The sequence below is a fragment of the Oncorhynchus tshawytscha genome, linkage group LG12 (genome assembly GCF_018296145.1).
Source record: "Oncorhynchus tshawytscha isolate Ot180627B linkage group LG12, Otsh_v2.0, whole genome shotgun sequence".
Classification (NCBI taxonomy): domain Eukaryota; kingdom Metazoa; phylum Chordata; class Actinopteri; order Salmoniformes; family Salmonidae; genus Oncorhynchus; species Oncorhynchus tshawytscha.
The window spans coordinates 2,521,449-2,544,182 of record NC_056440.1 but is presented as its reverse complement, the minus strand read 5'-3'; the positions used below and the strand labels follow the sequence as shown (position 1 = coordinate 2,544,182).

Genomic DNA, 22,734 nt, shown 5'->3' with positions numbered 1-22,734 from the left:
CTACATGATGAACAGAGAGAGGAGCTAGAGGCGCAGTTGTGTAATCCGCATCACTGAGGATCTGATTTGGACGGAGCAGGAAGCAACAGACACTTTACAGAAGAAACTCAATCACTTTAAACATGGAAAAAAACAGACCATTAACTTCGGTGCTGGACCTGCAAAACTACCACAGTCTGTAAGTTGACTTTTTACTGTGCATTGAAAACCGAAAATGTAATGATTGTAGCCTGTAACATGAAGAGAAACCGAAATGAATTGTATGGATGCTACTTTTTCCGTAATGCAATTTGCAAAAGTGCAAAGTTTAATACAAAATATTTGATACAAAATCAAGCGTTTTATTTGATGAGAGCAGGCAAGCGGTTGCATCTCTTCGTCGTTGAAACAACATGATACATTTATCTTTTGTAAACTGACCATTTGATGACTGTGAACAGAAACGGACTGTTAAAACATGACGACATATATTTTATCACGGAAGAAGAGTAGGCTGGCAGGCCTTTGGTGAAACGAGGTAGTTGCATCAGCCGCGTAAACATCCATGCGGGAAATGTTCCGGTGTCTTCTCCGGTGCCAAGCGACACTATAACACCTCTAGACGGCGCTAGAACCACTGTCAAATCGGTCGGGCTTATCCAAAAGTTGTTGATTTATCCCGGTGCCACCGGTCTGGTTTTTTATAGACATATTCATTCAGTTCCCCGATCTTGTTTTTTAATTTTTTTTAGAATGACCTGTATTCAAACTAAAATAATTGTATTCAAGGACTTGTAAGGGGTTTTCATTGAAGTGAATGGTCTGTGTTTTCAGGTGCTGTTACAGGCGCAGAAAGAACTGCTCGACTATAATGGTAGCGGAGTCAGTGTCCTGGGTGAGTGTGTCTCTCTCAGACAGCGAGGCACACACTGGTTGAATCAACGTTGTTTCCACCTATTTATTATAGAAATATATATATATATATATCACACACAGTACCCGTCAAAAGTGTGAACACACCTACTCATTCAAGGGGTTTTATTTTATTTTTTACTATTTTCTACATTGTAGAATAATAGTGAAGACATCAAAACTATGAAACAACACATATGGAATCATGTAGTAGGCAAAAAAGTGTTAAACAAATTAAAATATATGTTTGATATTCTTCAAAGTAGCCATCCTTTGCCTTGATGACAGCTTTGCACAGTCTTGGCATCCTCAGGGTGTCTTAATAGCTATTTATTGTATTTGATTCTGACCTTGCAGAGATGAGCCATCGGTCGTCAGACTTCACCAAGATCATGAACACCACAGAAAACCTGTTGCGGGAGCTACTGTGAGTATAAACACACACACACACACCATCCTACTGGTCATGAGCTTCTCTCCCTCTATCTATCCATTATTTTCTGGCTCTGCTCCTGATTTCTGTTTAAATCTAGTGTTTAAGAAACATCTGTCTGGGAGAACGTGTTGGTGTTTGTATGTGTTTTCAACTGTCTGGGAGAACGTGTTGGTGTTTGTATGTGTTTTCAACTGTCTGGGAGAACGTGTTGGTGTTTGTATGTGTTTTCAACTGTCTGGGAGAACGTGTTGGTGTTTTCAACTGTCTGGGAGAACGTGTTGGTGTTTGTATGTGTTTTCAACTGTCTGGGAGAACATGTTGGTGTTTGTATGTGTTTTCAACTGTCTGGGAGAACGTGTTGGTGTTTTCAACTGTCTGGGAGAACGTGTTGGTGTTTGTATGTGTTTTCAACTGTCTGGGAGAACATGTTGGTGTTTGTATGTGTTTTCAACTGTCTGGGAGAACATGTTGGTGTTTGTATGTGTTTTCAACTGTCTGGGAGAACATGTTGGTGTTTGTATGTGTTTTCAACTGTCTGGGAGAACATGTTGGTGTTTTCAACTGTCTGGGAGAACGTGTTGGTGTTTTCAACTGTCTGGGAGAACGTGTTGGTGTCTGCATGTGTATTCAACTGTCTGGGAGAACGTGTTGGTGTCTGCATGTGTTTTCAACTGTCTGGGAGAACGTGTTGGTGTTTTCAACTGTCTGGGAGAACGTGTTGGTGTCTGCATGTGTTTTCAACTGTCTGGGAGAACGTGTTGGTGTTTTCAACTGTCTGGGAGAACGTGTTGGTGTCTGCATGTGTATTCAACTGTCTGGGAGAACGTGTTGGTGTCTGCATGTGTTTTCAACTGTCTGGGAGAACGTGTTGGTGTTTTCAACTGTCTGGGAGAACGTGTTGGTGTCTGCATGTGTTTTCAACTGTCTGGGAGAACATGTTGGTGTTTTCAACTGTCTGGGAGAACGTGTTGGTGTCTGCATGTGTTTTCAACTGTCTGGGAGAACATGTTGGTGTTTGTGTTTTCAACTGTCTGGGAGAACGTGTTGGTGTTTTCAACTGTCTGGGAGAACGTGTCTGCATGTGTTTTCAACTGTCTGGGAGAACATGTTGGTGTTTTCAACTGTCTGGGAGAACGTGTTGGTGTTTTCTGTCTGGGAGAACGTGTTGTTTTCAACTGTCTGGGAGAACATGTTGGTGTTTTCAACTGTCTGGGAGAACGTGTTGGTGTCTGCATTCAACTGTCTGGGAGAACGTGTTGGTGTCTGCATGTGTTTCAACTGTCTGGGAGAACGTGTTGGTGTTTTCAACTGTCTGGGAGAACGTGTTGGTGTCTGCATGTGTATTCAACTGTCTGGGAGAACGTGTTGGTGTCTGCATGTGTTTTCAACTGTCTGGGAGAACGTGTTGGTGTCTGCATGTGTATTCAACTGTCTGGGAGAACGTGTTGGTGTCTGCATGTGTATTCAACTGTCTGGGAGAACGTGTTGGTGTCTGCATGTGTTTTCAACTGTCTGGGAGAACATGTTGGTGTTTTCAACTGTCTGGGAGAACGTGTTGGTGTCTGCATGTGTATTCAACTGTCTGGGAGAACGTGTTGGTGTCTGCATGTGTTTTCAACTGTCTGGGAGAACATGTTGGTGTTTTCAACTGTCTGGGAGAACGTGTTGGTGTCTGCATGTGTTTTCAACTGTCTGGGAGAACGTGTTTCATCTTTCTTTTGATTGAACTCGTGACATTTTACCCTGACTGCCTTTCAGACTAGTTGTGCATTCTAGAACACCCCACATCGTTGGCTAGGCAACAGTGTATCATTCTAGAACACCCCACATCGTTGGCTAGGCAACAGTGTATCATTCTAGAACAGTGGTTCCCAAACTTTTTAAAGTCCCATATCCCTTCAAACATTCAACCTCCAGCTGTACCCCCTCTAGCACCAGGGTCAGCACACTCTCAAATATTTTTTTGTTTGTTGCCATCATTGTAAGCCTGCCACACACACACTATACAATACATTTATTAAACAAAAGAATGAGTGTGAGTTTTTGTCACAACCCGGCTCGTGGGAAGTGACAAAGAGCTCCTATAGGACCAGGGCACAAATAATAATATAATAATATAATAATAATCAATAATTATGCTCTTAATTTAGCCATCTTACATATAAAACATGATTTGTCATAGAAAATTGTGAATAACTCACGACAGGTTAATGAGAAGGCTGTGCTTGAAAGGATGCACATAACTCTGCAATGTTGGGTTGTATTGGAGAGTCTCAGTCTTAAATCATTTTCCACACACAGTCTGTGCCAGTATTTAGTTTTCATGCTAGTGAGGGCCGAGAATCCACTCTCACATGGGTACGTGGTTGCAAAGGGCATCAGTGTCTTAACAGCGTGATTTGCCAAGACAGGATACTCTGAGCGCAGCCCAATCCAGAAATCTGGCAGTGCCTTCTGATTAAATTACATTTTCACAGAACTGCTTGTTGCAATTTGGATGAGGCTCTCTTGTTCAGATATCGGTAAGTGGACTGGAGGCAGGGCATGAAAGGAATAACGAATCCAGTTGTTTGTGTCGTCCGTTTCGGTAAAGTACCTGCGTAATTGCGCACCCAACTCACTCAGGTGCTTCACTATATCACATTTGACATTGTCCGTAAGCTTGAGTTCATTTGCACACAAAAAAAATCATACAATGATGGAAAGACATATGTCTTGTCCTTGTTAATGCAGACAGAGGAGAGCTCCAACTTCTAAATCATAGCCTCAATTTTGTCCCGCACATTGAATATAGTTGCGGAGAGTCCCTGTAATCCTAGATTCAGATCATTCAGGGGAGAAAAAACATCACCCAGATAGGCCAGTCGTGTGAGAAACTCATCATCATGCAAACGGTCAGACAAGTGAAAAACATCTTTCAAACTGTCAGGCATTCCCTTGGCAGCAAGAGCCTCTCGGTGGATGCTGCAGTGTACCCAAGTGGTGTCGGGAGCAACTGCTTGCACACACGTTACCACTCCACTAGGTCTCCCTACGTTTGGCTACATACGGACCGTTAGTGGAATTCCCGCGAGAGAGTAACTGTTAATGTGATTGGATGAGTAATGGTTAATGTGATTGGATGTTCATTATTTGACTGGGCTTCCTGTATTTGACATTGTGTTGTTATTTCGCTGAACACTAGATGGTTTAATTTTATTTTTGGCAGAGAAACGAGGCTCCTGATACGAGAGAAAAAAACTCAACCAAATGTTTAGTCCCTTTGGACAATATAAATGGACTGTTTGAACATGTGAAGAAAAAAATGTGAACCATATTTTGATGTGGCGTTCCCCTGGGGGTCCCCCAGTTTGAGAATACCTGTTCTAGAACACTCCACATTGTTGCCTAGCCAGCAGTGGTATCATTCTAGGTTGGAGGTTTTTCCACACATCTTTGTGTTTGAATAGACATATCTTTGTGTTTGAATAGATACATCTTTGTTTGCTTAGTGTGTTCCATTTTTTTTTTAAGTGATTACATTCTCTGTATTCTTCAAATGCATTGAGCTGATTTCTGGCGTGCTGTTCTTTCTTATCCCGATAGTATATTTCTGTATTGTTTTAGTGAGTCACCATAGTGAGGGCTCAGGTTTTCTGGGTCTCTGTGTTTTTGGTTGGACAGATTCCTCAATTCCTTTTTTAGGGATTTGCATTTTTAGGGATTTGCATTCTTAGGCTATCTAGTTGATTTAAAAAATGTAAAAAATGATTCTCTCCCTCCCTCTCTCTTTCTCCTCTCTCTCGCCCTCTCTCCACCTCTCTCTCTGTCTCCCTCCCCTCTCTGTCTCCCTCCCCCTCTCTGTCTCCCTCCCCTCTCTGTCTCCCTCCCCCTCTCTCTCTCTCTCTTTCTCCTCTCTCGCCATCTCTCTGTCTCCCTCTCTCTCTCTCCAGGAGTATCCCAGACAACTACAAAGTCATGTTCTTCCAGGGGGGCGGGACGGGCCAGTTTAGTGCCGTCCCCCTCAATCTGATTGGTCTAAAGGAGGACAGGTGTGCTGATTACCTAGTGACGGGCACCTGGTCGTCCAATGCTGCCAAGGAAGCTGAGAAATACGGCAAGGTCAACGTGGTTCACCCCAAACTGGACACCTACACCAGTAAGGGGGAGGGGGGGGTGGAGCCAGTTTTTGTCCATGAGTGATAACAGGAGACACGGTGTTCCATGTTAACAGTTTAATGTAGCAGAATGACTCCTCATGTCTCCTGTTGACACTATCTATCTGCCTCACACCATTAACCCACACTAACAACATGTGACTGATTCCCACACTAACAACATGTGACTGATTCCCACACTAACAACATGTGACTGATTCCCACACTAACAACATGTGACTGATTCCCACACTAACAACATGTGACTGATTCCCACACTAAGGCCTGACAAAATTGATTCACTGTTTAACTAATTTTATTTTAGAAAAGTGAGGCGAGCGAGTCATTTTTAAAATTTTTATATGATAATCAATAAAAAATAAATATACATATATATCTACATACTGCTCAAAAAAATTAAGGGAACACTTAAACAACACAATGTAATTAGTCAAAAAGCAACATTTGTGTTTGAGAGAAAGTGTTCCAAGAGCAACTGAATGGGCTTTCTACAGTATTTTAGAAAGTTCTCTGGTGCAGTGGATAATGACACCAATGCATGGTGTCCAAATCAGCTATAAAACTCAATCTGAGCCAATACTCACCTGGCTGTTCTACAGCGTTACACCAAATACAATAGAGCTCGTCATTCTCTGAGAGACTGTCTGGCATGCAGGCTATGTTTCCACGTGGTTGGGCATCAGTTCAGGGAAGGCTATGTTTCCACGTGGTTGGGCATCAGTTCAGGGCAGGCTATGTTTCTATGTGGTTGGGCATCAGTTCAGGGCAGGCTATGTTTCCACGTGGTTGGGCATCAGTTCAGGGAAGGCTATGTCTCCACGTGGTTGGGCATCAGTTCAGGGCAGGCTATGTTTCTATGTGGTTGGGCATCATTTCAGGGCAGGCTATGTTTCCACGTGGTTGGGCATCAGTTCAGGCTCTGTGTTTGGACTGCATAGTTGTCTGCATTGTTATCTTCACACTCATCAGTGTAGAATGAGCAGGTTTTGACAATGTCCTCATACATAGCTAGACTTTATCCCGGTCAGTCTCAGACTAGGTAGCCCCTGTGTCCTCATACATAGCTAGACTTTATCCCGGTCAGTCTCAGACTAAGTAGCCCCTGTGTCCTCATCCAGAACCTTATCCTGATCACTCAGACTAGCCCAGTTAGCAATGAGCACTCGGGAGGCCGGCATCCCTCCAGAGTGGTCGAGCGCCAAATTTTTCCACACCGATCTTGACAAACCATTTCTGTATGGACGTCGCTTTGTGCACGGGGGCATTGTCGTGCTGAAACAGGAAAGGGCCTTCTCCAAACTTTTGCCACCAAGTTGAAAACACAGAATCATCTAGAATGTCATTGTATGCTGTAGCGTTAAGATTTCCCTTCACTGGAATTAAGGCACCTGAACCATGAAAAACAGCCCCAGACCATTATTCATCCTCCACCAAACTTTACAGTTGGAACTATGCATTCGGCCAGGTAGCATTCTCTTGGCATCCGCCAAACACAGATTTGTCCGTTGGACTGCCAGATTGTGAAGCGTGATGCATCACTCCAGAGAATATGTTTCCACTGCTCCAGAGTCCAATGGCGGTGAGCTTTACATCACTCCATCCGACGCTTGACATTGCGCATGGTGATCTTATGCTTGTGTGCGGCTGTTCGGCCATAGAAATCCATTTCATGAAGCTCCCAGAGAACAGTTATTGTGCTCACGTTGCTTCCAGAGGCAGTTTAGAACTCTTTAGTGAGTGTTGCAACCGAGGACAGACCATTTTTACGTTCTTCAGATCTTGGGGCTCCCGTTCTGTGAGCTTGTGTGGCCTACCACTTCGCGGCTGCGCCGTTGTTGCTCCTAGACATGTCCTATGACGGTGCCAGGTTGAAAGTCACTGAGCTCTTCAGTAAGGCCATTCTACTGCCAATGTTAGGCTATGGAGATTGCATGGCTCTGCTCGGTTTTATACACCTGTCAGCAACAGATGTGGCTGAAATAGCCGAATTCACTAACTTGAATGAATGTCCACATACTTTTGGCCATGTAGTTTAGTAATTAAAGTAACATAGTAAAGAAATCAAATAAGTGACATTGTAAATATACAAAAAATACAACAAAAACCTATAGGCATATAGCAGGGGTCTCCAACCTTTTCTATGAAAAGCATGAAAAATGTAACATGTCACAAGCAATATTTTATATTTTCCCAAATTGTCAGTTTTGTACTTGATTACAATTGTTCATAGATTAAATTGGATATTCTGAGTCCATGTCAATGCTTAAATCACATCAGAATATATTTTTTGGGTCAGAAAGGAAATGAATCAATGAAGGAATGTGGCGGCCTGTACTGCTGCTCATTTCATGTGTGGTTAAGCGAGTAGGAACTAACCAGGGATAACGGGATTGAACTGGGATCTTTCAGGTGTCGAATGCTTGTTATACAGTATTTGTTCATGACGGTTTAGGCCTAGTTGTGGCTTGTAAGGCTCTGATTGTCCAAAAGGGTTCCAACAAGACTTCTACTGTTTTTCTCTGCAGTCATCCATACGGTGACTTGTCGTGTCGTCCTGAACAGAACTGCAGAGTTTATTCTCCTTTCATTCGCTCTGGAAGATGCTTCTTTGAAGATAGGCTAGTCAGCTGTGTGGTTCCCAGTGGGGTGACGATGGTTCCCAGTGGGGTGACGATGGTTCCCAGTGGGGTGACGATGGTTCCCAGTGGGGTGACGATGGTTCCCAGTGGGGTGACGATGGTTCCCAGTGGGGTGACGATGGTTCCCAGTGGGGTGACGATGGTTCCCAGTGGGGTGACGATGGTTCCCAGTGGGGTGACGATGGTTCCCAGTGGGGTGACGATGGTTCTCAGTGGGGTGACATGGTTCCCAGTGGGGTGACGATGGTTCCCAGTGGGGTGACGATGGTTCCCAGTGGGGTGACGATGGTTCCCAGTGGGGTGATGGTTCCCAGTGGGGTGACGATGGTTCCCAGTGGGGTGATGTTTTTTTTTTTATTTCACCTTTATTTAACCAGGTATGTGTATATATATAACCCTAACCCTTTATTTAACCAGGTAGGTTAGTTGAGAACAAGTTCTCATTTGCAACTGCGACCTGGCCAAGATAAAGCATAGCAGTGTGAAAAGGCCACAACACAGAGTTACACATGGAGTAAACAATTAACAAGTCAATAACACAGTAGAAAAAAAAGGGGAGTCTATATACATTGTGTGCAAAAGGCATGAGGAGGTAGGCGAATAATTACAATTTTGCAGATTTAACACTGGAGTGATAAATGATCAGATGGTCATGTACAGGTAGAGATATTGGTGTGCAAAAGAGCAGAAAAGTAAATAAATAAAAACAGTATGGGGATGAGGTAGGTAAAAATGGGTGGGCTATTTACCGATAGACTATGTACAGCTGCAGCGATCGGTTAACTGCTCAGATAGCAGATGTTTGAAGTTGGTGAGGGAGATAAAAGTCTCCAATTTCAGCGATTTTTGCAATTCGTTCCAGTCACAGGCAGCAGAGAACTGGAACGAAAGGCGGCCAAATGAGGTGTTGGCTTTAGGGATGATCAGTGAGATACACCTGCTGGAGCGCGTGCTACGGATGGGTTGGCAACACCATGACCAGTGAACTGAGATAAGGCGGAGCTTTACCTAGCATGGACTTGTAGATGACCTGGAGCCAGTGGGTCTGGCGACGAATATGTAGCGAGGGCCAGCCGACTAGAGCATACAAGTCACAGTGGTGAGTAGTATAAGGTGCTTTAGTGACAAAACGGATGGCACTGTGATAAACTGCATCCAGTTTGCTGAGTAGAGTGTTGGAAGCAATTTTGTAGATGACATCGCCGAAGTCGAGGATCTGTAGGATAGTCAGTTTTACGAGGGTAAGTTTGGCGGCGTGAGTCAAGGAGGCTTTGTTGCGGAATAGAAAGCCGACTCTTGATTTGATTTTCGATTGGAGATGTTTGATATGAGTCTGGAAGGAGAGTTTACAGTCTAGCCAGACACCTAGGTACTTATAGATGTCCACATATTCAAAGTCGGAACCATCCAGGGTGGTGATGCTGGTCAGGCGCGCGGGTGCAGGCAGCGAACGGTTGAAAAGCATGCATTTGGTTTTACTAGCGTTTAAGAGCAGTTGGAGGCCACGGAAGGAGTGTTGTATGGCATTGAAGCTCGTTTGGAGGTTAGATAGCACAGAGTCCAAGGACGGGCCGGAAGTATAGAGAATGGTGTCGTCTGCGTAGAGGTGGATCAGGGAATCGCCCGCAGCAAGAGCAACATCATTGATATATACAGAGAAAATAGTCGGCCCGAGGATTGAACCCTGTGGCACCCCCATAGAGACTGCCAGAGGACCGGACAGCATGCCCTCCGATTTGACACACTGAACTCTGTCTGCAAAGTAATTGGTGAACCAGGCAAGGCAGTCATCCGAAAAACCGAGGCTACTGAGTCTGCCGATAAGAATATGGTGATTGACAGAGTCGAAAGCCTTGGCAAGGTCGATGAAGATGGCTGCACAGTACTGTCTTTTATCGATGGCGGTTATGATATCGTTTAGTACCTTGAGCATGGCTGAGGTGCACCCGTGACCGGCTCGGAAACCAGATTGCACAGCGGAGAAGGTACGGTGGGATTCGAGATGGTCAGTGACCTGTTTGTTGACTTGGCTTTCGAAGACCTTAGATAGGCAGGGCAGGATGGATATAGGTCTGTAACAGTTTGGGTCCAGGGTGTCTCCCCCTTGGAAGAGGGGGATGACTGCGGCAGCTTTCCAATCCTTGGGGATCTCAGACGATATGAAAGAGAGGTTGAACAGGCTGGTAATAGGGGTTGCGACAATGGCGGCGGATAGTTTCAGAAATAGAGGGTCCAGATTGTCAAGCCCAGCTGATTTGTACGGGTCCAGGTTTTGCAGCTCTTTCAGAACATCTGCTATCTGGATTTGGGTAAAGGAGAACCTGGAGAGGCTTGGGCGAGTAGCTGCGGAGCTGTTGGCCGAGGTTGGAGTAGCCAGGCGGAAGGCATGGCCAGCTGTTGAGAAATGCTTGTTGAAGTTTTCGATAATCATGGATTTATCGGTGGTGACCGTGTTACCTAGCCTCAGTGCAGTGGGCAGCTGGGAGGAGGTGCTCTTGTTCTCCATGGACTTCACAGTGTCCCAGAACTTTTTGGAGTTGGAGCTACAGGATGCAAACTTCTGCCTGAAGAAGCTGGCCTTAGCTTTCCTGACTGACTGCGTGTATTGGTTCCTGACTTCCCTGAACAGTTGCATATCGCGGGGACTATTCGATGCTATTGCAGTCCGCAGGGTGATGATGGTTCCCAGTAGGGTGATGAGAGCAGTGTAATATGATGGTCCCACTTAATTTAGCTTTCTAGATACTTTACTGAGGACAGCTAATCAGCCGTACGTACCAGTGATTGTCCGGGAGTTGAGTTTATCGTCTCTACCTCGTGTTGTGATTCAAAGTTAAAACCACTTTAAATGTGCAGCTGCAGCTTCATGCTTTTCTGGTCTGCTATGTTCATTTCTTAATTCATCATTTATACAGTTTGTTTGAAAGGAGCAGTTCCGTCAGGCTGACACGCTCTCTGACCTCACGTGTAGTCGTGACTTGTCACTTGTACAAAGTTAAATAAAACAATTCTCTTATTGTTTCTCAAATCAAATCCTTCTCTTAACAAAAACGCTTTCATAATTTTTCATATTACATGTACAACATATGGAAACTTGGTACATGTAGTGGGTATACTTTCCAAGTGACAGTATTTCTTTTGTTATATTTTTTAATGACATCACAAAATAATAAAATTACATTAGTGTTCTATAGATCGCTGCTGCCCATTCCCCACGGTCTGTTAGAAATATTGTTCCAGTAGTTGCTTTTGAACGTGGTAGAGTTTTGTCTGGAAAAAGTATCTTGGAAACAAAGTACATTCCTTAGGTGAATATTGGAGAGGGAGACCTGACAGCTCCCCCCTTGATTTACGACAGGACGTGAGTTGTTAATCACCACTAGTTCGCCCCCCCACCCTACTGGAAGTACAATTGAAATTATTCATTGCAAACCTGATCTGACCTATTTAGATTCTCGTGGTCTGTCATTGACAAATGATTCTGACTGTGTGGTCTAAAGATTCTGACTGTGTGGTCCTCCAGAGATCCCTGACCCCAGCAGTTGGTCGTTGACCCCTGGATCGTCCTATGTGTACTACTGCTGCAACGAGACAGTGCACGGCGTGGAGTACAACTTCATCCCAGAAACCCACGGAGCCGTCCTGGTCTCTGACATGTCATCTAACTTCCTGTCCCGACCCGTCGACGTCTCCAAGGTAAGGTTGAGCATTTCACTTGGTTCCCACGACACAACCACGCTGCAAAGTCAAAATCGGCTACATCATTAAATGTTTTACATTTATTTTACCTTTAACTAGGCACGTCCCTTTAAGAACTAATTCTTATTTACAATGACGGCCTAGGAACAGTGGGTTAACTGCCTTGTTCAGGGGAACAGTGGGTTAACTGCCTTGTTCAGGGGCAGAACGACAGATTAATCATTACATCATTAAAATGCATGGAAATGAGATTTGAGGTTATGGTTATGCAAGATAATGTATGGTAAAGGAAAGCTTACCAACTACTGCATGTTTTTGTTTTTTAGCATGTTATTTTACCCTACAGAAATGACCTAAAACATTTAAAGGATAATAACCCAGTAATAACTTCCTGTTTGTTGGTGTTTTTTCCATGTGTTATTAATAGTTTGGGCTGATCTTCGCTGGGGCTCAGAAGAACGTGGGCTGTGCTGGTGTTGCTGTGGTGATCGTGAGAGAGGATCTCATTGACCACGCCCTGACGGAGTGTCCCATTGTCCTTAACTACCAAGTGCAGGCTCAGAACAACTCCCTGTATAACACACCAGCCTGCTTCAGGTAACACACACACGCAGTGCCTTGCTTCAGGTAACACACACACACGCAGTGCCTTGCTTCAGGTAACACACACACACAGTGCCTTGCTTCAGGTAACACACACACGCAGTGCCTTGCTTCAGGTAACACACACACACACAGTGCCTTGCTTCAGGTAACACACACACACAGTGCCTTGCTTCAGGTAACACACACACACAGTGCCTTGCTTCAGGTAACACACACACGCAGTGCCTTGCTTCAGGTAACACACACACACGCAGTGCCTTGCTTCAGGTAACACACACACACAGTGCCTTGCTTCAGGTAACACACACACAGTGCAGTGCTTGCTTCAGGTAACACACACACGCAGTGCCTTGCTTCAGGTAACACACACACAGTGCCTTGCTTCAGGTAACACACACACACAGTGCCTTGCTTCAGGTAACACACACAGTGCAGTGCCTTGCTTCAGGTAACACACACACGCAGTGCCTTGCTTCAGGTAACACACACACACACACACACACACGCAGTGCCTTGCTTCAGGTAACACACACACACGCAGTGCCTTGCTTCAGGTAACACACACACACGCAGTGCCTTGCTTCAGGTAACACACACACAGTGCCTTGCTTCAGGTAACACACACACAGTGCCTTGCTTCAGGTAACACACACACACGCAGTGCCTTGCTTCAGGTAACACACACACGCAGTGCCTTGCTTCAGGTAACAACACACACACAGGTAACAGTGCCTTGCTTCAGGTAACACACACACGCAGTGCCTTGCTTCAGGTAACACACACACAGTGCCTTGCTTCAGGTAACACACACACACAGTGCCTTGCTTCAGGTAACACACACACACAGTGCCTTGCTTCAGGTAACACACACACAGTGCACAGTGCCTTGCTTCAGGTAACACACACACACACAGTGCCTTGCTTCAGGTAACACACACACACACAGTGCCTTGCTTCAGGTAACACACACACACAGTGCCTTGCTTCAGGTAACACACACACAGTGCCTTGCTTCAGGTAACACACAGTGCCTTGCTTCAGGTAACACACACACGCAGTGCCTTGCTTCAGGTAACACACACACACGCAGTGCCTTGCTTCAGGTAACACACACACTTCAGGTAACAGTGCCTTGCTTCAGGTAACACACACACACCTTGCGCAGTGCCTTGCTTCAGGTAACACACACACACGCAGTGCCTTGGTAACTGCCCTGCTCAGGTAACACACACACAGTGCCTTGCTTCAGGTAACACACACACACGCAGTGCCTTGCTTCAGGTAACACACACACGCAGTGCCTTGCTTCAGGTAACACACACACGCAGTGCCTTGCTTCAGGTAACACACACACAGTGCCTTGCTTCAGGTAACACACACACGCAGTGCCTTGCTTCAGGTAACACACACACACACAGGTAACAGGTAACACACACACGCAGTGCCTTGCTTCAGGTAACACACACACGCAGTGCCTTGCTTCAGGTAACACACACACGCAGTGCCTTGCTTCAGGTAACACACACACAGTGCCTTGCTTCAGGTAACACACACACAGTGCCTTGCTTCAGGTAACACACACACGCAGTGCCTTGCTTCAGGTAACACACACACGCAGTGCCTTGCTTCAGGTAACACACACACCTTGCTTCAGGTAACACACACACAGTGCCTTGCTTCAGGTAACACACACACACAGTGCCTTGCTTCAGGTAACACACAGTGCAGGTAACACACACACGTGCCTTGCTTCAGGTAACACACACACACACAGTGCCTTGCTTCAGGTAACACACACACACACAGTGCCTTGCTTCAGGTAAACACACACACACAGTGCCTTGCTTCAGGTAACACACACACACACAGTGCCTTGCTTCAGGTAACACACACACACACAGTGCCTTGCTTCAGGTAACACACACACACACAGTGCCTTGCTTCAGGTAACACACACACACAGTGCCTTGCTTCAGGTAACACACACACACCTTGCAGTGTGCCTTGCTTCAGGTAACACACACACACAGTGCCTTGCTTCAGGTAACACACACACACAGTGCCTTGCTTCAGGTAACACACACACACAGTGCCTTGCTTCAGGTAACACACACACACACAGTGCCTTGCTTCAGGTAACACACACACACGCAGTGCTTTGCTTCAGGTAACACACACACACACAGTGCCTTGCTTCAGGTAACACACACACGCAGTGCCTTGCTTCAGGTAACACGCACACACAGTGCCTTGCTTCAATTACTGCAGGTTTACAGCAGGTATGGGTGTGCAGGCTTCTGGACCCCACCCTTCACTGCCATATAGTGGACCCCACCCTTCACTGCCATATAGTGGACCCCACCCTTCACTGCCATATAGTGGACCCCACCCTTCACTGCCATATAGTGGACCCCACCCTTCACTGCCATATAGTGGACCCCACCCTTCACTGCCATATAGTGGACCCCAGCCTTCACTGCCATATAGTGGACCCCAGCCTTCACTGCCATATAGTGGACCCCACACTCCACTGCCATATAGTGGACCCCACACTCCACTGCCATATAGTGGACCCATATAGGTTGGAGTTCCCTGTGGAGCTGCAGGTTGGAATTCACTGTGGAGCTCATGATAGTGGTAGTTTCCCTGACAACTGGTTTCCCTGACAACTGGTTTCCCTGACAACTGGACCTTTTCTGGAATATCAGAATGTTTTGTCTTGTTGACATTGACTGTCAGGGCAGTACCAGGTCATCTGGGCACAGGAGGCATTTTATTTCTGTCGTTAACCCTTTACACACTCGTACCTGTACACAGGTTGACCGTGGCAGATTTGGACACCAATAAGCACCTAAATTGGAACGTAGTGGTTGTACAGTAAACATGCTACACATGACGTCAGAGCTCAGGCTCTGTTCTTCACAGCTTTGGATGGGTTTTGATTGACAGCCGTAATGAAATTAAGCACCTGACAAGAAGTCGCCCCCATCCCTCCAGGTAATTGGGCAACTTATGCATATGTTTTGTTTTCTGAGTGATGAAAATGCTGTAAATTAGGAGGACTTGATGTAATTTGAAAGACGTTGAGGATGATAATAAATACTGTCACACCAGCAAGCCAAAATGATCACTATGTTTGCTGTACAGTTACAGAGCCTTCAGAAAGTATTCACACCCCTTGAATTTTTCAATGTTTTTGTTCAGTATTTGGTCAGGACTGTTTCTCTTTTTTATAATAGGGCTACTGTACAAGGAGGGTGGTCAGGACTGTTTCTCTTATTTATAATATAATAGGGCTGCTGTACAAGGAGGGTGGTCAGGACTGTTTCTATTATTTATAATAGGGCTGCTGTACAAGGAGGGTGGTCAGGACTGTTTCTATTATTTATAATAGGGCTGCTGTACAACGAGGGGTGTCCAAATATGTGGTGGTTACCTCCCTCATCAGAGTAGTCAGGCTCAGAACCTGTTCTCGCATTGGAACCTCCACAACAAAGCACTTTACCCTCTGTCTGAAATGTAATGATTTCTGAATGGAGATTCTGAAGGAGATGGTCAATAAGCTGCACATCATACATACCTCATTGTCACAATAGATTGTACCTTTTTTGTTAAGTTTTAGCCAAATGTGGTTAGTATATATATTTTTCTTCTTTTAATTCAGTCCTGCTTATGCTAAATTATGATTCCACCTGAGTTCCCCGTTTCACATTTTTATGTTTTGAGAGAAAGTTTAATACCATCAATATAGCCTGAGGGACACTGAGTATCTATGTCTCCACGACACCATGTTTCCAGTAGGATTACGATGTCCTGTCCCTTGATGTTTTTAATCCATTCTGGATGTGTTTTTTTAGAACCAAAATACAAAGAGTATAGGCCCTATAATACAACATATTAGGAACACCTGCTCTTTCCATGACAGACTGACCAGGTGAATCCAGGTGAAAGCTATGATCCCTTGTTGATGTCACTAAATACACTTCAAAATCAGTGTAGATGAGTGGGAGGTGACAGGTTAAAGAAGGATTTTTATTAGCCTTCAGACAATTGAGACATGGATTGTGTATGTGTGTCATTCAGAGAGTGAATGGGGGCAACACAAATAGATTTGTCTTTGAACGGGGTATGGTAGTAGGTACCAGGCGCACCGGTTTGTGTCATGAACTGCAACGCTGCTGGGTCTTTTTTAGTTTCCTGTGTGTATCTAGAACGGTCCACTACCCAAAGGACATCCAGCCAACTTGACATAACTGTGGGAAGCATTGGACTCAACATGGGTCAGCATCCCTGTAGAACGCTTTCGACCCCTTGTAGAGTCCATGACCCAACGAGTTGAGGCTGTTCTGAGGGCAAAATGATAGGGTGAAACTCAATATTAGGAAGGTGTTCCTAATGTTTTGTACACTCAGTGTATATCTCTCTCTCTCTAGTATCTACATCATCTCTCTCTCTCTAGTATCTACATCATCTCTCTCTCTCTCTCTCTCTAGTATCTACATCATCTCTCTCTCTCTAGTATCTACATCATCTCTCTCTCTAGTATCTACATCTCTCTCTCTAGTATCTACATCTCTCTCTCTAGTATCTACATCATCTCTCTCTCTCTCTAGTATCTACATCATCTCTCTCTCTCTCTAGTATCTACATCTCTCTCTCTCGTATCTACATCTCTCTCTCTCTCTCTCTCTCTCTCTCTCTCTCTCTCTCAATTCAATTCAAGGGCTTTATTGCCATGGGAAACATGTGTTAACATTGCCAAAGCAAGTGAGGTAGATAATATACAAAGTGAAATAAACAATAAAAATTAACAGTAAACATCACACATACAGAAGTTTCAAAACAATAAAGACATTACAAATGTCATATATATATATATATATATATATATATATATATATATATATATATATATATATATATATATATATATATATAGTGTTTTTAACAATGTACAAATGGTTAAAGGACACGATAAAATAAATAAGCATAAATATGGGTTGTATTTGCAATGGTGTGTGTTCTTCACTGGTTGCCCTTTTCTCGTGGCAACAGGTCACAAATCTTGCTGCTGTGATGGCACACTGTGGAATTTCACCCAGTAGATATGGGAGTTTATCAAAATTGGATTTGTTTTCGAATTCTTTGTGGATCTGTGTAATCTGAGGGAAATATGTCTCTCTAATATGGTTATACATTGGGCAGGAGGTTAGGAAGTGCAGCTCAGTTTCCACCTCATTTTGTGGGCAGTGAGCATATAGCCTGTCTTCTCTTGAGAGCCATGTCTGCCTACGGCGGCCTTTCTCAATAGCAAGGCTATGCTCACTGAGTCTGTACATAGTCAAAGCTTTCCTTAATTTTGGGTCAGTCACAGTGGTCAGGTATTCTGCCGCTGTGTACTCTCTGTGTAGGGCCAAATAGCATTCTAGTTTGCTCTGTTTTTTTTGTTAATTCTTTCCAATGTGTCAAGTAATTATCTTTTTGTTTTCTCATGATTTGGTTGGGTCTAATTGTGCTGCTGTCCTGGGGCTCTGTAGGGTGTGTTTGTGTTTGTGAACAGAGCCCCAGGACCAGCTTGCTTAGGGGACTCTTCTCCAGGTTCATCTCTCTGTAGGTGATGGCTTTGTTATGGAAGGTTTGGGAATCGCTTCCTTTTAGGTGGTTGTAGAATTTAACGTCTCTTTTCTGGATTTTGATAATTAGTGGGTATCGGCCTAATTCTGCTCTGCATGCATTATTTGGTGTTCTACGTTGTACACGGAGGATATTTTTGCAGAATTCTGCGTGCAGAGTCTCAATTTGGTGTTTGTCCCATTTTGTGAAGTCTTGGTTGGTGAGCGGACCCCAGACCTCACAACCATAAAGGGCAATGGGCTCTATGACTGATTCAAGTATTTTTAGCCCAATCCTAATTGGTATGTTGAAATGTCTGTTCCTTTTGATGGCATAGAATGCCCTTCTTGCCTTGCCTCTCAGATCGTTCACAGCTTTGTGGAAGTTACCTGTGGCGCTGATGTTTAGGCCAAGGTATGTATAGTTTTTGTGTGCTCTAGGGCAACAGTGTCTAGATGGAATTTGTATTTGTGGTCCTGGTGACTGGACCTTTTTGGAACACCATTATTTTGGTCTTACTGAGATTTTCTGTCAGGGCCCAGGTCTGACAGAATCTGTGCATAAGATCTAGGTGCTGCTGTAGGCCCTCCTTGGTTGGGGACAGCAGCACCAGATCATCAGCAAACAGCAGACATTTGACTTCGGATTCTAGCAGGGGAGGCCGGGCGCTGCAGACTTTTCTAGTGCCCGCGCCAATTCGTTGATATATATGTTGAAGAGGGTGGGGCTTAAGCTGCATCCCTGTCTAACCCCACGACCCTGTGTGAAGAAATGTGTGTGTTTTTTGCCAGTTTTAACCGCACACTTGTTGTTTGTGTACATGGATTTTATAATGTCGTATGTTTTACCCCCAAGTTTGTATAGCACCACTTTCCATTTGAAATCAGTTTTGCCTTTGTTTTGGTTTGTTTGGTTGTCAATTAGGGTGTGCAGACCATGGTCTGTTGTACAATTTGCCAGACATTTGCTCAGTACATTGTTTTCATTGAGGAAATGTACTTTTCCCAAGGTTACTGTTGACACATATTCCACGGTAGTTATTGGGGTCAAATTTGTCTCCACTTTTGTGGATTGGGGTGATCAGTCCTTGGTTCCAAATATTGGGGAAGATGCCAGAGCTAAGTATGATGTTGAAGAGTTTTAGTATAGCCAATTGGAATTTGTTGTCTGTATATTTGATCATTTCATTGAGGATACCATCAACACCACAGGCCTTTTTGGGTTGGAGGGTTTTTATTTTGTCCTGTAACTCATTCAATGTAATTGGAGAATCCAGTGGGTTCTGGTAGTCTTTAATAGTTGATTCTAAGATCTGTATTTGATCATGTATATGTTTTTGCTCTTTATTCTTTGTTATAGAGCCAAAAAGATTGGAGAAGTGGTTTACCCATCTCCATTTTGGATAGATAATTCTTCATGTTGTTTGTTTTCCAATTTTCCCAGAAGTTGTTAGTCTATGGATTCTTCAATTACATTGAGCTGATTTCTGACATGCTGTTCCTTCTTTTTCCGTAGTGTATTTCTGTATTGTTTTAGTGATTCACCATAGTGAAGGCGTAGACTCAGGTTTTCCGGGTCTCTATGTTTTTGGTTGGACAGGTTTCTCCACTTCTTCCTTGGGTTTTTGCATTCTTCATCAAACCATTTGTCGTTGTTGTTCATTTTCTTCGGTTTTCTATTTGAGATTTTTAGATTTGATTGGGAAGCTGAGAGGTCAAATATACTGTTGAGATTTTCTACTGCCAAGTTTACACCTTCACTATTACAGTGGAACGTTTTACCCAGGAAATTGTCTAAAAGGGATTGAATTTGTTGTTGCCCAATTGTTTTTATGGTAGGTTTCCAAACTGCATTCCTTCCATCTATAGCATTTCTTAATGTTACTCAGTTCCTTTGGCTTTGATGCCTCATGATTGAGTATTGCTCTGTTTAAGTAGACTGTGATTTTGCTGTGGTCTGATAGGGGTGTCAGTGGGCTGACTGTGAACGCTCTGAGAGACTCTGGGTTGAGGTCAGTGATAAAGTAGTCTACAGTACTCTCGCTCTCTCAATTCAATTCAAGGGATTTATTGGCATGGGAAACATGTGTTAACATTGCCAAAGCAAGTGAGGTAGATAAATATATAAAGTGAATATATAAAGTGAAATAAACAATAAAAATTAACAGTAAACATTACACATACAGAAGTTTCAAAACGATAAAGACATTACAAATGTCATATATATATATATATACAGTGTTTTAACAATGTACAAATGGTTAAAGGACACGATGAAATAAATAAGCATAAATATGGGTTGTATTTGTAATGGTGTGTGTTCTTCACTGGTTGCCCTTTTCTCGTGGCAACAGGTCACAAATCTTGCTGCTGTGATGGCACACTGTGGAATTTCACCCAGTAGATATGGGAGTTTATCAAAATTGGATTTGTTTTCGAATTCTTTGTGGATCTGTGTAATCTGAGGGAAATATGTCTCTCTAATATGGTTATACATTGGGCAGGAGGTTAGGAAGTGCAGCTCAGTTTCCACCTCATTTTGTGGGCAGTGAGCATATAGCCTGTCTTCTCTTGAGAGCCATGTCTGCCTACGGCAGCCTTTCTCAATAGCAAGGCTATGCTCACTGAGTCTGTACATAGTCAAAGCTTTCCTTAATTTTGGGTCAGTCACAGTGGTCAGGTATTCTGCCACTGTGTACTCTGTGTAGGGCCAAATAGCATTCTAGTTTGCTCTGTTTTTTTGTTAATTCTTTCCAATGTGTCAAGTAATTATCTTTTTGTTTTCTCATGATTTGGTTGGGTCTAATTGTGCTGCTGTCCTGGGGCTCTGTAGGGTGTGTTTGTGAACAGAGCCCCAGGACCAGCTTGCTTAGGGGACTCTTCTCCAGGTTCATCTCTCTGTAGGTGATGGCTTTGTTATGGAAGGTTTGGTAATCGCTTCCTTTTAGGTGGTTGTAGAATTTAACGTCTCTTTTCTGGATTTTGATAATTAGTGGGTATCGGCCTAATTCTGCTCTGCATGCATTATTTGGTGTTCTACGTTGTACACGGAGGATATTTTTGCAGAATTCTGCGTGCAGAGTCTCAATTTGGTGTTTGTCCCATTTTGTGAAGTCTTGGTTGGTGAGTGGACCCCAGACCTCACAACCATAAAGGGCAATGGGCTCTATGACTGATTCAAGTATTTTTAGCCCAATCCTAATTGGTATGTTGAAATGTCTGTTCCTTTTGATGGCATAGAATGCCCTTCTTGCCTTGCCTCTCAGATCGTTCACAGCTTTGTGGAAGTTACCTGTGGCGCTGATGTTTAGGCCAAGGTATGTATAGTTTTTTGTGTGCTCTAGGGCAACAGTGTCTAGATGGAATTTGTATTTGTGGTCCTGGTGACTGGACCTTTGGAACACCATTATTTTGGTCTTACTGAGATTTTCTGTCAGGGCCCAGGTCTGACAGAATCTGTGCATAAGATCTAGGTGCTGCTGTAGGCCCTCCTTGGTTGGGGACAGCAGCACCAGATCATCAGCAAACAGCAGACATTTGACTTCGGATTCTAGCAGGGGGAGGCCGGGCGCTGCAGACTTTTCTAGTGCCCGCGCCAATTCGTTGATATATATGTTGAAGAGGGTGGGGCTTAAGCTGCATCCCTGTCTAACCCCACGACCCTGTGTGAAGAAATGTGTGTGTTTTTTGCCAGTTTTAACCGCACACTTGTTGTTTGTGTACATGGATTTTATAATGTCGTATGTTTTACCCCCAACACCACTTTCCATCAGTTTGTATAGCAGACCCTCATGCCAGATTGAGTCGAAGGCTTTTTTGAAATCAACAAAGCATGAGAAGACTTTGCCTTTGTTTTGGTTTGTTTGGTTGTCAATTAGGGTGTGCAGGGTGAATACATGGTCTGTTGTACGGTAATTTGGTAAAAAGCCAATTTGACATTTGCTCAGTACATTGTTTTCATTGAGGAAATGTACGAGTCTGCTGTTAATGATAATGCAGAGGATTTTCCCAAGGTTACTGTTGACACATATTCCACGGTAGTTATTGGGGTCAAATTTGTCTCCACTTTTGTGGATTGGGGTGATCAGTCCTTGGTTCCAAATATTGGGGAAGATGCCAGAGCTAAGTATGATGTTGAAGAGTTTTAGTATAGCCAATTGGAATTTGTTGTCTGTATATTTGATCATTTCATTGAGGATACCATCAACACCACAGGCCTTTTTGGGTTGGAGGGTTTTTATTTTGTCCTGTAACTCATTCAATGTAATTGGAGAATCCAGTGGGTTCTGGTAGTCTTTAATAGTTGATTCTAAGATCTGTATTTGATCATGTATATGTTTTTGCTCTTTATTCTTTGTTATAGAGCCAAAAAGATTGGAGAAGTGGTTTACCCATCTCCATTTTGGATAGATAATTCTTCATGTTGTTTGTTTTCCAATTTTCCCAGAAGTTGTTAGTCTATGGATTCTTCAATTACATTGAGCTGATTTCTGACATGCTGTTCCTTCTTTTTCCGTAGTGTATTTCTGTATTGTTTTAGTGATTCACCATAGTGAAGGCGTAGACTCAGGTTTTCCGGGTCTCTATGTTTTTGGTTGGACAGGTTTCTCCACTTCTTCCTTGGGTTTTTGCATTCTTCATCAAACCATTTGTCGTTGTTGTTCATTTTCTTCGGTTTTCTATTTGAGATTTTT

General features: G+C 43.8%; 1 protein-coding gene across 1 annotated transcript in view; it reads left to right on the top strand.

Annotated features, from left to right (window-relative positions):
* psat1 (phosphoserine aminotransferase 1) overlaps positions 1 to 22,734 on the top strand; it is a 39,506-nt gene continuing 16,772 nt past the window's right edge. The window contains exons 1-6 of the mRNA XM_042331190.1: positions 1 to 178; positions 814 to 874; positions 1,249 to 1,318; positions 5,260 to 5,465; positions 11,647 to 11,819; positions 12,250 to 12,419. Coding sequence (XP_042187124.1) covers positions 1,251 to 1,318; positions 5,260 to 5,465; positions 11,647 to 11,819; positions 12,250 to 12,419 — 617 coding nt within the window. The 5' untranslated portion in view covers positions 1 to 178; positions 814 to 874; positions 1,249 to 1,250. The remainder of the gene's footprint in view (positions 179 to 813; positions 875 to 1,248; positions 1,319 to 5,259; positions 5,466 to 11,646; positions 11,820 to 12,249; positions 12,420 to 22,734) is intronic.